Source organism: Canis lupus, chromosome 24, assembly GCF_003254725.2.
Source record: "Canis lupus dingo isolate Sandy chromosome 24, ASM325472v2, whole genome shotgun sequence".
NCBI classification, from domain to species: domain Eukaryota; kingdom Metazoa; phylum Chordata; class Mammalia; order Carnivora; family Canidae; genus Canis; species Canis lupus.
In genome coordinates this window covers 42,265,769-42,284,845 of record NC_064266.1, presented here as the reverse complement: position 1 = coordinate 42,284,845, position 19,077 = coordinate 42,265,769, and the positions used below count along the sequence as shown (strand labels likewise).

Below are 19,077 nucleotides of genomic sequence, written 5' to 3'. Positions count from 1 at the left end.
TTTTTTTTTTTAAATATTGGGTTAAATGAAATATCTTATTTAATTTTACCAATTTCTTTTCCATCTTTTCAAATGTGGCTGCTAGAACATTTTAAATTACACGTGTGATTTGCATTGTATTTTTCTTGGACGGGACAGGTCTAGCCCAGAGGTCGGCCACTTTGTTCTGAAAAAGTCCAGATGGTAAATATTTTTAGCTTTGTGAGTCACAAAGCCTCTGTGGCAGCTGAACTCTGCCATTGGCGTGCAGAAGCAGCCCCAGATACTACAGAGCGAATGAGCGTGACTGGATGCTAATAAAACTTTATTGACAAACCGGCAGGGGGGCAGGATGCGGCCTGCAGGCCCACTCTGTCTAAGCCAGGGCTTCCCCACTCGGGGCAGTTCCGCCTCCCAGGAGACCTTTGACGATGTCTGGAGACATTTTTGGTGGGCACGGTTGGGGGTGGAGTGCCTCTGGCTGTTTGGGGGTAGAGCCCAGAGACGCTGTGAAACACTCTGCAGTGCACAGGACAGCCCCGCAGCAGAGAACCACCTGGCTCCTAGCTTCCCAGCTGTGTGCTGCCCAGACCTGTGTGCTCTGGTGCCCTGGTCTGTGCAATAGCAGCAGAGGTCATGTGTCACTGGCTAGAACTGCAAGTGTCACCTGCAGTCACTGCTGGGGAGGTGGGGGTGTGTGTGTGTCACATGCCACTGTTTTGCCCAAGCAGCTCCCGTTCCTTACAGAAATGAGGCTGGGAGCAGTGACCCAGCGCTTCTCACCACTGCCACCATTCGGTGTGTGTTCCAGGTCCACTTCATCAACCCCGAAACGGTGCCCAAGCCATGCTGTGCCCCCACTCAGCTCAACGCCATCTCTGTCCTCTACTTCGACGACAGCTCCAACGTCATCCTGAAGAAATACAGAAACATGGTCGTCCGAGCCTGTGGCTGCCACTAGCACCTCCTGGAGGTCAGGCCCTCAGGGAGGCCGTGTTGTTCCCGGATCCTTGGGAACCCCCACCACCCAGCACAGTGACCACCTTTTGGAGACCTGCCCCGCCCCCGTCCCCAATCTTAATGGCGTAGGAGGATTAAGGAATTTGAGAGGCAAATGCCTTTTGATCAGGTTTTCATCGGCCTCCTGTGGACAAGATCCTACATGCTGCTGCAGGCAAAACCTAAAGGAAAAAAAAATATATAAAGAAAAATTGCCCGGCCACGATCATTGGTTGTGAAGTCTCAGCCGTGCACTGACTCGTTCCCAGGGGTAATTAGGAGCACCCTTCAGCCAGGCCACCCAGCAGCGGGAGGAAGGGGGCACGGCGAGGGGTGGGCACATTTGTGTCTGTGCACAAGGAAAATTGACACGGAAGTTCCTGTAATAAATGTCACAATAAAACGAATGAATGAAAATGGTTAGGATGTTACAGATATATTTTCCTAAACAATTTATCCCCATTTCTTGGTTTATTCTGATTTCATAAACAGAAGCCGTGGCCGGTGGAGGAAGGGGAGGCCCCCCTCTCCGTTCCATTCTGGTTTCATTCTGAGGCTTGCAGAGGCCTGCTGTTTACATAGACTTGCCCAAATCCAAGATTTGACCGGGAAGAGAGAGGGCAAATTTTTGCTCGCAGGAGGGGTTGTGTTGACTTTGAAGGAAAAATACGTTCCATCCTTGCTGGGTGTGTGGTGGCAGAAATTAAAATAGGCGTGTGAAGTACCGGCAGACATTTGGAATTGGTTTTCCAGCCCTCCTCATGGTAGAAAAATCAATGTGGAATGACAGAGTGGAAGGGATAGCAATCAGGAGAGAACCCACAACGTGACCCTGAACTGTAGCTAACACAGCCCTATTTAAAGAAGTGCCAACAAAACCTCACTCTAGATAAGGGTGGGGTGGGCAGGGGTACTGTCCCTCCTCCAGGTCTTTTCCCCTGTTGGTTATTGATGGGCAGCAGCATTCTGAACTCTGGGTTCCAACCAGGGCCCCTGTGGCCACCTATGTTCATTTGCAGACCCCTACTGAGGGCTCTGCAAACAATCAGCTCCTTGACGTAAGGAGCAGATAGCATGGTTGGAGATCTGCTAGGTGCAGGGTATGCTGGATATGAATCTCATATGGAGGGATCTAGAAGCTGCTTTGAGAGTGATGTCCTGAGCATTCTGATTCAAAGGTGCCATCTCTGATGTGGCTCTTGGCATGAGCCTCCCTTGGCCAGCGGGTCCCTAAATGCCGTGCACCCCGCCTCTAGCTGCAACACAGACCTTGCAGAACTCTGAGCTGTCTGGGAACAAAGAGCAGAGTTATCCAGATGAGGCCTGTGCCCCTGGAACCCAGGCCAAGGGGAATCATTTCTTCACTTTGATTGAGTTGGTTCCTAGAAACACTGGGGCCCCATTTTAATTTTCTTTTATTTTTCTTCTTCAGTAGCTTAGGCTGCAGCCTCTACTCTGCCTGGTAAATGGGGAACAGTCACTGTTTTTGCTGAACTTTGTTTTATCTGTTGGCAGATCTGGGGATTTTCGTGTGGTTCACCCTTGTTGTAGATTCTCTCACCACTTACACCCCACCTGGCTCCTGGCTAGCATCCTTTGTACATTGAAACATGTAAATAATTGTTACAAAACAAAGAAATTATTTATGTCCATCAGAAGCTCATTTTACACCCTCCTTCGGTCCCTTGTTCAGGATGATGAGTTCGCTTACCCCCAGCCTGTTTGTTTTCTTATTTAAGACTATTTATTAATGGTCAGACCAATGTACCTTCAGCTGTTGCATAGAGCAGTCTTCAGCAAATTTTCTGTATAAATAGACAAAATAAAAAGGGTTTTGACTTTTCAATAAAAAGGAGACATTTGGTTCTGATTCTTGGGGCTGTGTATGTCTGTGTGTGTCGTTTTTTCTCTCAACTCCTGGACATTAGAGTTCTCTTGGTTTGCTAAGAACTCTCTGCTTGGGCCCCCACCATTAACACGCTGTTTATCATCCAGGCCCTGGGGAGAAAGGGGCGCTCATCAATATTTTGTGCAGCTGTGTGGGGCTCCAGGCAGGAGAGATGGAACCCAACAACAAATGGGAATTTGGTAGGCTCTGCTACAAAGATCCTTGATTGAATTACAGTGCAGCTGTCAACAGCTGTTTCAAAGAGGCAGGGGGTAAATTAGCTGTGTTTACTGCTAACATAGTTTAAAGATTTAGTCATCCCAATAAAATAGAGGCACAAGAAAGAAAGAAAAAAAGAAAGGCGGGGTGGGGGAAGTGTACACCCAAAACTAAAGCAGCCCAGGCCCCAAAGCCAACATTGTCCAGTGCGAATTATTTCAGTGGTTTGGGGGCTGCTGTTGGCTCCCGGCTCAGGCTGTGGAGGGGCCCTGGGGCTCTGGAGGAGGCAGGGAGGGGCCCACCACCTAACCGTGCACAGAGCAGCATTCGGTGGTGCAGCTCGCAGCGACAGCTCAGGTTCCTGCTCGCTTTGAAGCGCACCCTGAGGTCACCTGATGGATGTTAGAACCGCAGCTGTTCCAGGGCCAGACTGTTCGCTCTTCCCCGTTGCCCCCAGTGAAGCAGCTGCTCCTAACCAGTTCCAGCGCCTGTGATTTCCAAACCCTCTTGTCACTGTCCTGATGCGCAAATTAGCTTTTGTTCTGTTTCCAGGCCAAAGACCAGAGCCACAAACCGGGGGCGGAAGAGGGGGGCCCAGATGCGGCCTGCAGACGTGTCTTATCCACTCCAGCCCCCACCCCCGCATGGTGTTTATATGTCTTCAAAGAGTGAATTCATGGCCAATGTGTTTTTGAGAACTAGAAGTAGGGGATGAAAAAAAGCCCCATCCTGGCTTCTCTTGAGAAATGGGCAGATCTGGCTACCCTGGGCCCCCTTCCTGCATGGAACTCTCGGCTAGGGCCGAAGACTGGTTGTTGCCACACTCCGCACTACTCCCAGCTGCCTCTCTCACGAAGGGGTGAATGTCCGTTGCTGTTACAATCATCGCAGCCCGCTATGTATTTGTCCCGTGTGTCTATGAAGAGCGGGAAGGTACAAGCTAGGTCGGGAGGGCCTCACCTGCAGGAGGAAGCAGAGAGGACAAGCGTTCTTCACCCCTGCCTCACCTCCCCGTCTGGCACCTGTCCGGGCCCCGGTAGGCACGTGTGTTTGTGGCTGCAGCACCACACGTAGCCTCATCTTTTGCCTTCACGTTTCCCTTCCTGCCTTCCACCTCTTGCTCATTTCCACCGTGGAGCAGTTTTTCATCACCTGCTCTCTGAGCTCCAGCATCGGGTACCATTTGCTTCTGTTGCTTGGCCTGACGTCTCCACTGGCCATACAGAGTGGGTGCAGAGAGGTGAAGGCATTTACTCAAAGTCCCAGCTAATCAGGACTGGATCTAGAAACCGAACCCCAAAACCTGGGCTCCGCCGAGCTCACTGGAGCTGAGATCTGCTGGGGCCTCCCGTGAAAGTGGGAGTTCCTGGACCCCAGCCCCCACCCTCCTAATGTCCCAATCCCACACGTCAGGCCCTGGACCCATGCCGACTTCCTGGACCACAGTGCAGGCCTGGGGACTTCCCCACTACTCCCACGCTGCTCGAAGTCCGCCCTTGCCCGACGCGGAGCTCCGTCCCTGGGTGGGGCCTGTGGCCGGGCCGGCTGCTTCTGCAGAGCTGTGCCCCGTGCAGAGGCTTTGGGGAGCATCCTTCCACGTGTGTCCCAGCCTCTAGGGCTGCTGGCTTCCCTGGCTTGTGGCAATTGTCACTCCAGTCTTGGCTCTGTCCTCACGTGGCCTCTGCATCTGCCTATGTGTCTTTCCTGTGTTTGTCTCTTAGAGGGACACTTGTCATTGGATTAAGGATTCCCTGGATAGTGCAGGATGCTCTCAACTCAACAGCCTTAATTACATCTGCAAAGACCTTTTCTCCAAATAAGGTCACAAGTACTAGGGATGAGGATGTGGACAGATCATTTTGAGGCCACCATTCGATCCATTACTGTAAGCCTCTCGTCCTTTTCACAAGGCCTTGTCCTTCTCTCCCACCAGTAAGTTTCGGGGCCTCACAGAACTTTCCAGCCAGCCTCAGATGGTCCACACAACGTGCCTCGTGCCCGACGTGCTGGTGGTGTGAGAGTTGCAGCTTCCTGCCCTATGCCGTGGCTGGCCAAAGGGCCTGGTAGCCCACCCCCGGCTCCCCCTACTCCTACCCATTGCCCACACGCTACAGGAGCCACCATCCTCTGGTTGGGTTCATGCGGCCCAGGGATCCAGGCCAGGTCAGCCCTGGAGGGGCGGGGAGACCACTCACAGGGGTGACCACAGCCAAGGGCAGCCAAACCATGGAGCCCTCTACAGGAGCAGCGATCACTTGGAGAAAGCCCGACCGCCCTCTGGCCAGAAGCATTCCTTCACTCACCTGCTCATGCACTAATTCCTGGTATCTGCTGGATGCCAGCACCGCTGCAGGCACCGGAGATGAGGACCAGGCAAGGCGTCTGCTCGATGAAGCCTGCATCTGGGGAGCACAGGAAACAAACAGCATGGCTGTGCGGACCCCTTCCTTCACGCAAAATAATACAAATTCTGTTTTATGATGGTGTTGGAAAAAAGACAGAGATCAGGCTGAATCACATTCATTTCTTATCTTCTGATTTTATTTTTTTAAGATTTTATTTACTTAGAGAGCACACGCATAAGTAGTAGGGAGGGGTACTGGGAGAGGGAGCAACAGACTCCCCGCTGAGCCGGGAGCCCAATGTAGGACTCGATCCCAGGACCCGGGGATGATGACCTGAGCCGGAGGCAGAAGCTTAACTAGTGAGCCACCCAGATGCCCTTGCCTTCTGATTTTAGAAGACATCAATCCATTTTGTGGGCCCCTGATGGTACCACGAGCCCCGGGCACTGTGTCCACGGTGCCTGATGGACAAGCTGGCACTGACAGCGGGTGATTTGGCGGCAAGTAATGATGTGTATCAGGAGGAAACAGTGGGCAGGGAGAGGAAGTGAGGGTTGGCAGCCACGCTCCTCAGATGGAGCTGTCAAGGGACAGCTTGGGGCCCTTGCAGCTGAGACCCCGAAGTAAGGACAGAGCAGACCTGTGAAAGGCAATGGAGTTACTGTAGGGAAGAGCATTTCTGCCTGAGGGATTAGCATGTGCAAAGGCTCCGGGGCCCCAGTTGAACCTCTCCCGCCTCCTCATCTGTAGAGGCTGAAGGTGGGGTGAGCACTGGTGCCCCTCACCCGGTGTTTGGGGTGAGAAGTGACACCTCGTCAAATTCATTGGTGGAGGCTGCAGAGAGGGCACTCACCACCAGCTCACCAGCTCGGGGGAAGACCTCTGCTGCTTTCTTACAAATACCTGTTTGGAATGAAGGAGAATTCTCATGCCACAGAGTCCAGAGACAGCGTGTGTTGGGCAGAGGGGCCTGCGATCGGTTACTTAGCCGTGGGTCCCTCGCTGTGGGCAACTCTCTGCCATCTCTGTGACCTCGGTTTTCTCAGCTGCGAGATGGTATGGTGCCCACCTAGATTATTTAGAATTAGCATCAGTGGCATATAACAGAGAAACCCGAATAACAGGGGCTTAAATAAGATAAATGTTTCCCTCTCATTTAAAAGCAGTCTGAAAGGCAGCTGTCCTAGGTCAGGATGGCAGCTCCACTGTACCATTTGGGATCTAGTCTCTGCCTTTCTGCTCTGTCATCCTAATTCATGGCTTCCATCCTCAACAATCCACCTCGTAGTCCATCATGGCTGCTGGGGCACCAGCCATCATATCCATATTCTAGGCTGACTGCTCCCTTCAAGCAGCCATCCTAAAGAAGTAGACACAAAATGCCCATTCACTTCCAATTAACAAAATTACAGTCACATGGCCACACCCGGCTGTAGGGGAGACTGGAAACTCTAGTGTTTTATTCTAGGTGGCAATGTACATAGTCAAAAATCAGCAGTGAGGGTTCTATCATCATCGGAATTTTAGGGACGCTGGAACATCCTAAGTAGTTAGCTGTTTGTATTCAAATTCTATCGCTACACACCCATTACTGAAACTTGTTGCCTTAAATCATCTCCCATTTATTATCTTACACCTTCTGTGGGTCAGAAGTGTAGGCAAGGTGTAGCCAGGTCCTCTGCTCAGGACCTCACAAGGCTACAGTCAACGTGTCGTGGCTGCATTCTTACCAGGAGCCTGAGTCTTCTTCAAGTTCATTCGGGTTGTTGGCTAAATTCAATCCCTCGCGACCTTTCCTTGCTGGCTGTCAGCTGAGGTCACTCTCAGCTCCTAGAGGCCACTCTCAGCTCCTTTACATGTGGACCTTTCACAATGTGGCCACTTCGTTCTTCAAAGCCAGCCGGAGGTTCCTTGTTCTGCTAAAGATTTCACCTGCTTAGGCCAGACCCACCCAGAATAATCTCTCTTTGATTAACTCAGAGTCAGTTGGTTTGGGGCCCATATTGCACCTGCAAAATCCCTTCATCTTTGGGGCCAATGATTATATGTCGGGCAGAAATCTGGGGGAGCCGCGCGTTACAGAGGGTGTGAGAGGCACCACGTACACAGAAGGTCCCTGGCAAGTAGCAGGCCCAGAAGAGAGCGATGACTAGAGCTGAATGCAGGGTCCTGCCCCTGAGAAGCCCCCTACCCCACCAAATGAGTGGCACCATTTGAGTTGTGCCCAGAATCATTACCTGTCATCCCCAAATTCTTTGTAAAGTCACTCATCGCCTGAGCTACTCTCATATGTGCCTGGGGAGGATGATGGACTGACCTGACTGGATCTTTGCAAGACCTGGTAGGAGCTCTGGAGTGCTCCCTCCGGGCCGGGGACCCCACCCAAGGCACACGGAGCTTTGCACTTGAGCTCATCGAAAGCCGGGGCAAGCTGAGAGCTGCGAACGCCAACTGCCCTTCCCACTTTCTCTATGACCCGGGAGGTGGAGACCATTCACGGTGGCTGGATGTTAGTGAACCGGACCTCGCACACCTCCAGGGGGCGCTGTTTACAGGCTGGGGGGTCCATGAAAGCCGCGCTTCCAGATGGGGCCCTGCAGAGGCAGCCCTGCCCAGCCCTGAGTCCAGGGGCATGTGCCGGCGGGACGGACCCTCTCTCAGGGGACCCAGTCCTTACCAGGACTCGGCCTCACCCTCAGGGTGAAGTCTGTCCATCCCTTCCAAGGATACTTACAGTGACTTCTTCCAGACGCGTTTCCCTGCGCCTGTGGATCACTTCACACTGGCTCAGACGGCCTCAGAACTCTGGCACTGGCCCCTCTTGGTCTTAGATTTGAGAAAATAAAAATAGAAGAGGAAAAACACAGAACTCTCCAAAGCCTTTGGAGCTGCGACAGCTGTTTGGACGGAGGCAAAGTGCACCTGGCCTTGGAGAGCGGTGCCTGCTCCGCCGGCGAGCAGGCTCAGGGGGTGGCCCGGGGAGCAGGGGCTCCGGCCCCCCGACTCCACGGGGTGCAAGGCCCAGAGCTGGCCCTGCCTGCCGTGCTGTGAGTACTGAGGTGTGGCCACAGACCTCGTCACCACAGCGGGCACTGTGAGACGGTACAAACTCTCCTGCCGCCAGGGCCAGCCTCGCGGGCCACGTGCCCCAGGCAGCTACGCAGGGCTCTGTGCTCCGAATGGCCCCTTGTCGGGTTCAATGTGTCTTTGTCACTGTCCTGAAATTCTTCCTGCCTCCTAAGCGAGCATCACCACCACCACCACCACCCCGGCTGTCCTGTGCCAGGTGAGGAAAAAAGACTTTGGTGTCAGGCCTGGGGTCCAGTTGGGTCCTTGCCACATTGGCTGTTCAGCAAGTACATTTGGAGCACCGACACGCCGTGACCAGTGTTCTGGGCACCGAGGATACCCCATGAGCAATGGGGAGACGAGGGCCCCATGCTCTTAGACCCATACCCCACGAGCCAAGAGAGCAGCAGGGCGAATAGACAACCGAGGGAAGGGGGCTGAGCATGGGACGAGTTGGGTGGGGATCAGTGTGGGGTCCCGAGGGGAACAGAAGGCACTCAAATCAGGACCAGTTGAGGGGGGCATCAGGAAGGGGGTGCAACAAGGGTGTGCAGAGTGTACAGAATCACCACGTGTAGTGCCCCACAGACCCCGAGGGACAGACACGAGGCCGGCAGACGGGTGACGTCTCAGCCTCGGCACCACCACCATTGGGGCGGGTCATTCTCTCTGCGGGGCATCCTGGCCCCTGTAGGATGCTCAGCGGCATCCCTGGCCCCCATCCTCTCAATGCCAATAGCATCCCCTGAGTTGTGACAGCCGCTTATGTCACCTGACATTGGCGAACGTCCCCTGGGAACACCGATGCTCCCGGCTGAGAGCCACCGATGGTGAGAGGTTCTGGAGAAGCCCCGTGATGTCCAGCCTGCTGGACTGGAGACCGAGTCCGCTCTCTGGCACTGCCTGCCTCGTTGGGAGGGCGGTGAGCACCTGCCGGGGCAGTGAGGGGGCAGTTGACAGCTGGCATTTATTCCAGAGGACGGCGGAAGGAAACTCCTGTAGCCGGTGGGGCCGTGGGACCTTGAATGCCCTGGTAAAGGGAGAATTTGAGTCTCTTACGAGCTGACACATCCCGAAGACCACGTGGTGACCACATAGCTCCCCAAAGCCCCGGCTTCCTCTTCTGTCAAATGGGCATAGTAATGATAACCTCTTAGGGACGTTGAGGGCGTGAAATGACAGGACGTAAGCAGAGGACTCACCTCAGGGCCTGGCTTCCTGCCGCAGCCAGAGTGATCCTGTTAAACAAAAGACCTCTGCTCAGAACCTTCCACTGTGAGTCCAATAACCCGAAAGGCCCCACAGCACCTGCCCCGCTCCCGGTTTCCTGGGACTCTGTACCAAATGACCACCAGCCAGTGCCTTCCAGCAGCACGAACTTACCCCTTACGGTTCTGGGGCTCAGGAGTCTTCTCGGGCCACAGAAGGCTGGTTCCTCCCAGAGACTGGAGGGCCCCCCGCCTTTGCCAGCTCCTAGAGCTCCCTGCTGTCACCCCTCAGCCTGTGGCCCCTTCCCCAGCCTCAGGGCAGCAGGGTGGCATCTTCACGTCCCCTCACATCTTTCTCCGATCCGCCTCCTTCCCTCACAGGGACCCTAGTGATGATGTTGGCCTCACCCACCTAACCCAAGATAATCTCCCCATCTCAGCATCCTTCGCATCTGCAAGGTCCCCAGTGCAAGGTGGGATATGATAATAAACAAACAAACAAACAAACAAACAAACGTCTGATCTTTGTTCCCAGTTCCTGGCACAGGGCTTCTAAAACCCTGGGATTCCCTGAGGGATGCAAAGAGGGGTTTTCGAGATGTTCTCCGATTCCCAGAACTAGCTACCTCCAGCCACATCTGAGTTTATGCTAATGAGGTGATGCTTGCCTGAACCGGGTGGGGGGGGTTGGGAGGGGGACCCTGGGATTAGAGGGTTGGAACTTCCAGCCCAATCCCCTGACCTCCGGGAGGTGAGAGGGGCTGGAGATCGAGGGAGTCACCATCGGCCAAGGATTTACCCAACGCTGCCTACTTAATGGGACATCCAATAAAACCCTGAAAAATGGGGTCTGGGGGGCTTCCCCACTGGAGGTCACATGGGAGGTGTGGGGAGGGGGGTGCGCTGGCGAGGGAGAGGGCCTGGAAGCTCTACGTCCCTCTCTCCCCACAAAGATCCTTTGCCCCGGGCATCTCTTCCATTTGGCAATTCCTGACTTCAGAATAAACTGGAAGTTTGTAGTAAACTGTAGTAAAGTGACTCCTGAGTTCTGTGAGCTGCTCTAGCCGACTGTCAAGACCGAGGGGGGGTCGTGGAAACCCCCGACGCACAGCCAGTGGGTCAGAAGTATAGGTGACTCCTGGGGCCTACAGGTGCTGTAGGGGCGTGGGGTGGCCTGCGGGGGAGCCCTCAACCCGGGGGTCTGCACACTCTCCCGGTAACTAGTGCAGGACGAAGGGAATCACAGGACACTCAGTGGGTGTCTAAGGATTTGAAGAATTGGCTGGTGTGGGGGACTCCCCCACTTCACCACCACATTTGGAGTCAGAAGCGTGGTAGGTGAAAACAGCTGGCACAGAGTAACACAGGCCACCTCTTTGGAGGTACCCTACCCGCGGATTCCAGAGATTAGGATGTGGACAGCTTTGAGGGGACATTGTTCAGCCCTCTGCGCCTCACCCCACCCCCTCCCCCGTTCTGTACTCCGCTACAGCGGCACACCCTCCGAGCTCAACACCCCAGGCGTGCTCTGCCTCAGGACCTTTGCACTGGCTCCAGCCTGTGCCAGGAAGGCTGTTCCTCCAGACAGGGGCCTGCTGTTCCCTAAGCTTCATCAGTTCTTTGCCCCAGGTCACCTTGTGCATGAGCCCTACTCGTGGCCAGGACTTTGGTCTGTTTCGGACACTGTACTGTCCCCAGTGCCCAGCCCAGGGCTTGGCACACAGCAGAGCTTCCTTGACTTGTTTGAGGAATACATGTCATTACCGTCATTGCCAGGCTTGGAACCAGACGGGGTCTGCCCTCAGTAGCTGCATGAACTTGGGGAGGCCTGGCCCTCTGCATCCCTCCCTTTCAGATCCAGGCTCGGGTCAGGGTCTCACAGTTGGCTTCCCTGGGTGGGTACTTTTTGGGATCATCAGTGAGAAGTTTCCTCGGGTTTCCTCGGGTGTGCCCAGGCGCGCCAACGGAGCGGTGAACCTTCTCGCTGACGTTCATCCCGGGCAGGTGGCTGTCCTCTCTGCGACGGCGAGTGGCCGGGGGAGTTGGGAACCACGCCTCTGAACCTGCTCCCCCACATTCACGGCCTTATTTAATGCCTGTGAGCAAGCCTCCGAGTGCAAGATGACATAACCCCCAAGGACAGTTTGTGCGTGTGTCGGGTGGGGGTGGCGGGAGCGGTGGGGACCGAGGTGGGGGGGGTGCTACGTGGACCAGCACTTGCTGAGGCCTGCACCTTTGTCCTTGACCCTCGATGGTGCATCTCCGACTTAAGTGAGTCATAGAAATGCTGATTAAAAATGGTTTCAATCGTTAAAGCCAACAATTCAAGTTCTGACCCTCTAACTCACACATTCGAGTTCTGACCCTCTAACCGAATCCAGATCCGGGATCTCTCTATTTTAGGAGGTTTTAGCAGAAGCCCTCTTACACTTTCCGTCTAGCCCAGAGCTTTGCCCCTCCACCCTGCGTCCCACCGTGGCCTGTGGGCGGGTGGGTTGTCCGGAGGGGCTGCCAGGGGGATGGAAATAACCACTCGGAGCAGATTTCTCCCCCAATGGCCTTGGGGGAGGATGGTTTCTCCAAACCAGCGCTGGCTTTTGTTCTCCTCTGTGTAGCCTGTTGATGAAGGACAGGATGACAGACGCCTGTGCCCCATCCCATCCTGTCCCTTTGAGTGGTCCCTAAAATAATACCATTAGTGGGGCCAAGCGGGGGCTCCTTATCTTCGGAGTGGGCCCGCCGATAACGCTGAGCGGGTCTTCTCGGAAGTCCTGGGCTGAGACGGGGACGGCGGTTGTGGGTTTGATGCACCGCAAGGGTCTTTGCTTCCCAGCCAGCCTGGTGACATTCCAGGGGTATAAATAGCCCAGGAACGGAGGCCTGATTGTGCAGGCGTGACATGGGTGGCAGAGTCTGGCACACCCTGGGTCCGTGACACCCATGGAGTCACGTGCGCACAGCAGGTGCCACTGTTCCTCGGCCAGTGTCCTCAGCCAGAGTGGGCCTCTGGGCGCTGGGGATGCTCGGTGGACTCACCTGGGACGGCATGTCTTCTAGCTTTCGCCCAGCTGTGAGCTCCTGTCCCTGCCATGGGCTGCGGGGGGCTCCCCTGCAGCGTCACCCGAAGCCTCCGTCTGGCTGCCTACGTCCAGCTCATCACCAGAACGCGCCTGTGGTTAACACGGATTATTCCTAATCTTAGATTTGGAAATAAACAGCAGCTCATGGGAAGAGGTAAAACATCACGTAGAAACCCAACCTTCTCTCACCGGACGTAAAACACTGTGTGCATTTCCGCTCCTCTGGTCTGTTCATAAATGTCTGACTCGTCCGTTCCACACGCCCGACACCTGTTGTCCTGGAAAACGAGCACGCAGCAGGGAGAGAGACACAGGTTAGACACCATCAACCGATGTCCCAAACCAAGTGACAGCCCACCAACCACGGAAAGAGGCTCACAAGACACAGCGGCTGTGGACAACGGGACAATTATGCGGGGGGGGGGGGGTACTCTGGCCACGTTAGGACAGGTTTCCAGAGATGGCTCCTCTGAGAAGGTGACGTTTCAGCTGAGACAGGATGACAAGGGGAGTTCCCATCAGCCCAGCTCCCCACCACCCCCTGGACAAGGGGAACACAGTCAAGGGCATGTCGTTGCATTATTCTGCGCTTCCTACTGAAGTGTGACATCAGTGCCCCAAAGGGCATAAGCTTGCGAGAATGAATATTCACCAAGTGAACCCTGAGGGATAGTCTCTGCGCTGAAAAGAAATCAAGAAATAGCATCATGGCTCTAAGGGGCCTTTTGTGGGACAGCCTCGCCTCCCAGGGGGAACCATTGCCCTGATTCTCACCCCTACCCCCCCCAAATTAGTTTTGCCTGTCAGAGAAAGTCAGGCAAACAAAACAGGATGATACGTGTTTTCGGGGGTCTGGCCTTTTTTCCTGAACATTCGGTTTGTAAGCGTCACCCACCTTGTGTCTGGCTGTCAGCTGCTCCTTTCCACCGCTGTGTCGTACTCCATTATGTGGATGCAGCAAATCCTCCTCATCCTTCCATCTGGTGGCTCACAGTTCCTGTTGAAGGAGGAGCCGCTGCTACGAACGACCTCTCCTCCCTGCCTTTTGGTGAACATTGGCCCACACCTCGGTCAGATCTATTCCCAGGGGACAGCACGGCTGGGTCAAGGAGTTGCAAGTCGTTCGCTTGAGTTGATTCTGCCAAACTGTCATCCAGGGTGGCTGGACACTAAATCCTCACCAGCAGCATGGGGGGCCCGTTGGCCCAGCATCCTTGCCAACGGCTGGTATGTCCACCTTTTTCATTCTGCACAGTCCTGCGAGTTATTCAGTTCAGTTTGGAATATCTTGTTTTGAATCTGTTCATTTGAGGGGGCTGCACAAGCCCTTAAAAGTCTTGGGGCAGGGGCAGGGGCTGGGGCAGGACCAAGACAGGAGGGGGAAATCTCTCCACTAGCTGCTGACCTGTGCACTGTGGCCAGGTGCTGGTCCGGGCATCTCCACCCACTGTCCCAGTCCACCCCTCAAGAGAGATGCTGTGATGGGCCCCCAAGAACATGTGGAGGGCCACGTCCACCGAGAAGGCCACCTCACCCCTACTCACACAGAGGCGTTTGGCAGGCTTGGAAATGGCCCCAGGGAAGAGGATTTGGGCCCAGAGAGAGCAAGTCACTTGCTATGGTCACACAGCTGGGAGCAGGGCTTTGAACCCAGGTCTGTCGCACTTCAGATCCTGCTCTGACTTCCGGCACTCTTCCGGTTTTGAACATCACTGACGTGGGAGCCCACCGTCTGAGAACTTGAACCAGAATCCAGGGAAGCAGCCTCTTGCCCAAACCTGTATGTGGATGAGTTAAAACATAAACAAGTGACCTCACTGGTCACCTACCAAGCACAGCATGAAGAGGGGTTTTGGCAGTGGTCCTGCTCACTGACCGCTCTGTGAGCAACCCTGATAATTCAGGCTCAAGAATCCACTTTGCTCTGGCAGTCCCCACCCCTGGGAAGCCTGGCAGGTCCACCGTGAACGCTGCGCTCGCCAAGGCAGCTGTGGAAAGGAGAGTGATGTGTTTATTTATTTAGGATTTATAGATGGACTGCTTCCCAAAAAAGGTTTTGTGGGAGGCTTGACAAGAAAGCTTAAACATATGAAAAATAGGAAGATTAAAAATAAAATCGGGGTAGCAATTTGTGAAAAGGAGTGGCGAAGTTAATGGCTTGGGCACCTGGCGGGGGAGAGGACCACACAATGTTCGAGGGGCCACCCCGTGGGATGTGAGCACGACACTGACCCCGTGGAAGGCAGGCCGGAGAAACAGAAACACCGGGCCCTTGCTGCTAGAGGGACCAGCCGTCCCGGGTTGCCTGGGACTGACCAGTTTCTTCCGAGGGTGGAAATTTTGGTGCTGTAACTGAGAAAGTCCCAGGCGAACTGACTGGAGTCCGCCACCCCAGCCCTTGGTGACATCACGTGAGCTGCTGAATCCAGCTGTCCTTGAAAGCAGGCCACCACCACCCCTGCTTCGCAGATGTGTATGCCAATACATTCTTCTATTTCTTGTTCTTCCCATAGGAAACTGTGCTTTTGTTACTTTTTACATTTAATTTTTATTATGCAGAGGTAAATACAAAGTTTTTTTTTTTTTTTTTTTTTTTAAGATTTCATTTATTTATCCATGAGAGTCATAGAGAGAGAGAGGCAGAGACACAGGCAGAGGGAGAAGCAGGCTCCATGCAGGGAGCCCGATGCGGGACTTGATCCTGGGTCTCCAGGACCACGCCCTGGGCTGAAGGTGGCGCTAAACCGTTGAGCTCCCCGGGGCTGCCCTAAGTACAAAGTTAAACCAAATACAAGTTTATAATATAGAGCAGCTGTGGACTGGCCCCAGCTCTAGCACTGCCTCTTGCTCTCAGTGGGGATACAGAAGGGGACCTACCACTCTGGACTTTATTGCACTGGGCACCTGATGAGCACTTGCAATGTGGACATTAGTGCCTTCTAGAAGAAACCACTTTTTAAAAATTCTTTTGACTCTTTCTTCTCATATATACCTTTGTGTTTCTAAAAAATATGCTCATACTTTTCTTTCTTGATTTCCTATTTTAAGCATTATTCATTGACTTCTCATATGGAACATAAGGATTAAACACATACTATCCCGACGTGTGGACTACTCTCCCACAACTTGTCGATCTATTGATACCAATTCTTAGTGAAATGAATGTTTAGTTTTTATGTAATTATGGCCATGGCAACACTGTTTCCCTTGAGGCCATGTAGTATATTATGGCATCATTTCCTGCACAATCCTTTGTTTTTCCTGAAGTTTATGATTGCCTCTAGAAAATAATCTGCTCAGTTTTCTTTGTGCCTTTAGCTATGTCTTTCTCCAGCTCTCCAAAAGAATTCTAAAAATTTTTCAACACAAAGACATCAGGTAATCTATTGGGTGACTTTCTTTTTGTTTTGGTTTTTCAGTTATTCCTGGTTCCCGGCAGTGGCTTCCAGGCCAGATGCATGCCTGGAACTTCCCCTCACATCACCCAGGGATGAGCTTTTGCCTCCTCCCTGCGGTGGGCCCCCAGTTCCTGGATCCCATGCCTTCATCTTTCAGGGTTTATGCTATTGTATGGTCAGAACAAGTTCTCCAGGAGCTGCTGGGATGAGATACATGGGAGGCAACTTCTTGAAATTTCTAATATATAAAAACATCATTCTATCACACACTTTGATTATTTAGCCCAGTATTAAATGTCTCATTTGAGAATAATTTTCCTCCAGACTTTTGAAGGCCTAGTAAGGCTTGGCTCGTGCTCTTCAGAGTTGCAACATTTCCAGGATTGCTGCTAAGAAGTTTGGGGCTATTCTGATTCCTGTTCATTTGTATATGAACTTTCCCCTCTTTGTCTGGGAAAACTTGGCGTGTCCTTTTTATCTCCAGTTTTCCAAGAATTGTTAATGCTATGATAATTTCTCCCTCCATCCTATCGTCTCTTTCTAGAACTTTTGCTAGCTGTGAGCCAGGTCCCACCATGGAGCCTCTGACTTCTACTTTTCCATCTCCAGGTTTTTACGCCACGTGTAGGGATATTTTTTTACTTTTATCTCTCAATGATTGTATTGACTCTCTCATTACAATTTTACAAAAGGACATTCTTGCTTCTCCAAAAGTTCTTTTAAGAAAAAAAAATCACATTTCTTTCTTGTACAAATTCAGTCTTTTATCTCTGTGAGGATATTAACTGTGCTTTTTGGTTTTCTTCTCAAGTGAGTTTCTTCTCTCTGCATTGTCTTTGTTTCCTCCATGTTGCATTGTTTTCTGTGTGTGTGCTTTGATTTCTGGTTCTGATGAGGAGGCAGTCCCTGTGGCAGGTGAAGGGGAAGGCCTCCCTCTTCTCCACACTGTCTTGCACTTAAGTCTCCCGTTTTCACAACACAGTCGCCCTGTCTTCTCCCTGGTGACATCCCTGGCTATGGCGAGTCCTGAATTTCGTCTCTCTGCAGTGTAGACCTCCCATCTCCTTCCAGAGAAGGGCTAGATCCAGAGCCTAATTTGCTGGGCCTCTTGTCGTTGCCTGCCTTCTGCCACCCCATGCTTCTCAGAGGGCAGCTTTTCTGCTGGGCTCAGTGGGTTGTCTTCATTCATTTGGTTTCCATTTCCGAGAACGTTGTGGATGTCCTTCATCAGCAGTTGTTCCCCCTTTTATCCCTATTATTCTTTAGGTTTATACCTTTATTTTTTTTTTTTAAGATTTTATTTTATTTATTCATGAGAGACACAGAGCGAGAGAGAGGCAGAGGCACAGGCAGAGGGAGAAGCAGGCTCCATGCAGGGAGCCTGATGTGGGACTCGATCCCGGGTCGCCAGGATCAGGTCCTGGGCTGGAGGCGGCGCTAAACCGCTGAGCTACCTGGGCTGCCCAGGTTTATACCTTTATTTAAACATTTGTTACCTTTTTAGCCTAGGCTCTGGATGGAATTTAAGAGAACACACATGTTCGATTCCCTGAGTTCACTGGGAATAAGGTGAACAACTCCTCCTGATGTGCCCAGGACTTTCTTGGTTTTAAGACTCAAAGGCCTGCATCCCAGGAGATCCCTCCATCCTGAGAAACTATACTTCTCCAGCTTTAGCTTCTGGACATCTTTCCCCCCATAGACTCTCTGGACCCCTCTGAGCTCAGTGTTCCCTGAACAGTCACAAAAGGCATCCCTGCTCATCCAGGGAGTGAGTCCTCCACAGCCTCTGAGAAGGATGCAGACCGAATCACTCATATCACAGACACTCACGAGTGTCTGGAAAAGTCCCTGTATTTCTGGAAACCCCAAAGATAACCAGCATGCATGACTATCATTACTGAAATTGCCGGCTACAGCCGAGACGTGCAAGTCCAGTGGCCTCCTGGCGGCGCAGCCCCCGCCTGCACTACCTCTGTAATTATAAGAGAGCATTTAAAATTGCTCCAGTCCAAACAAGACCTGGAAGTGCGGGGAACAGTCTGGTCGTTAGGGCTGGAGATTAACGGCCGCTGTGAAAAAGCTGGGAAAGACTTACTCACGGCCAAGGGCAGGGCTGGAGGTGATGCTCTCACCGCCTCTGCTGTGATAGGGCCTGTGGATGGGTGGAGAGCGGCAGGTCTTCCTCAGCACCCCCAGCCCACCCCATAGGGACAGGCATAAGAGAGGGGCCCCTTTTATTTGGTTGATGCTTCTCTACATTCTGATTAAGCACGCGTTTGGAAGAACTGGCACTTAAAAAGGCAAATATTGCTATGATGAGTGGAGCTGAGCAGTCACTCACACCTTAGCATAAATTAACTTACACAAAGTACAAGGCAGGTGGAAGGGTAGCAGGTAGAGGGCAGGTGGAAGGGTAGCAGCAGAGGAGGAGCTGGGGGAGGCAAGAAGGAGGCGGGTGGGTGCCTTGATGGTGGACCCCCTGCAGTTCACTCCCAACTCCACCCACTTGCTGGCCTCCTTGAGCCTCGGTTTCCTTTCTGCAAAATGGGTATAATCGTAACATCTACTTTATAGGGCTATTGTGAAGATTAAAAAGAAAAACAGGCCCTGGTGGCTCAGCGGTTTAGCACCGCCTGCGGCCCAGGGCCTGATCCTGGAGACCCGGGATCGAGTCCCACTTCGGGCTCCCTGCATGGAGCCTGCTTCTCCCTCTGCCTGTGTCTCTGCCTCTTTCTCTCTCTCTGGGTCTCTGTGAATAAATAAATAAATTCTTTAAAAAAATATTAAAAAAAAAAAAGAAAAACAACCCCATGTGCTTGTGGAACATCCTAAGTGTGCAGGACTGGTGTTACTATGGGTGTTATCACCATCTTTAGGCTCATTTTATCA

General features: G+C 52.8%; 1 protein-coding gene and 1 long non-coding RNA gene across 5 annotated transcripts in view; one reads left to right on the top strand and one right to left on the bottom strand.

Annotated features, from left to right (window-relative positions):
* The window catches only part of BMP7 (bone morphogenetic protein 7), a 92,271-nt gene extending 89,423 nt beyond the window's left edge, over nucleotides 1-2,848 (top strand). Inside the window, exon 7 of the mRNA XM_025470470.3 lies at nucleotides 791-2,848. Within this exon, the coding sequence (XP_025326255.1) occupies nucleotides 791-940 (150 nt within the window). The 3' untranslated portion in view covers nucleotides 941-2,848. The remainder of the gene's footprint in view (nucleotides 1-790) is intronic.
* LOC112674161 (uncharacterized) lies at nucleotides 2,833-14,559 on the bottom strand. 4 transcript variants are annotated; one of them, XR_007405473.1, is made up of 9 exons: nucleotides 13,683-14,293; nucleotides 12,977-13,065; nucleotides 12,744-12,877; nucleotides 9,702-9,737; nucleotides 8,165-9,529; nucleotides 7,161-7,349; nucleotides 6,334-6,499; nucleotides 5,389-5,487; nucleotides 2,833-4,045 (listed from the first exon to the last, which is right to left on the bottom strand). It is a non-coding gene; the product is annotated as an uncharacterized LOC112674161 (long non-coding RNA). The 4 variants fall into 4 exon arrangements; XR_007405472.1 differs by lacking the exons at nucleotides 2,833-4,045; nucleotides 5,389-5,487 and adding exons at nucleotides 5,625-6,070; nucleotides 14,332-14,559 and having other exon boundaries at nucleotides 13,683-13,784; XR_003145275.3 differs by lacking the exons at nucleotides 2,833-4,045; nucleotides 5,389-5,487 and adding an exon at nucleotides 5,625-6,070.
* Nucleotides 14,560-19,077: the final 4,518 nt, after the last annotated feature.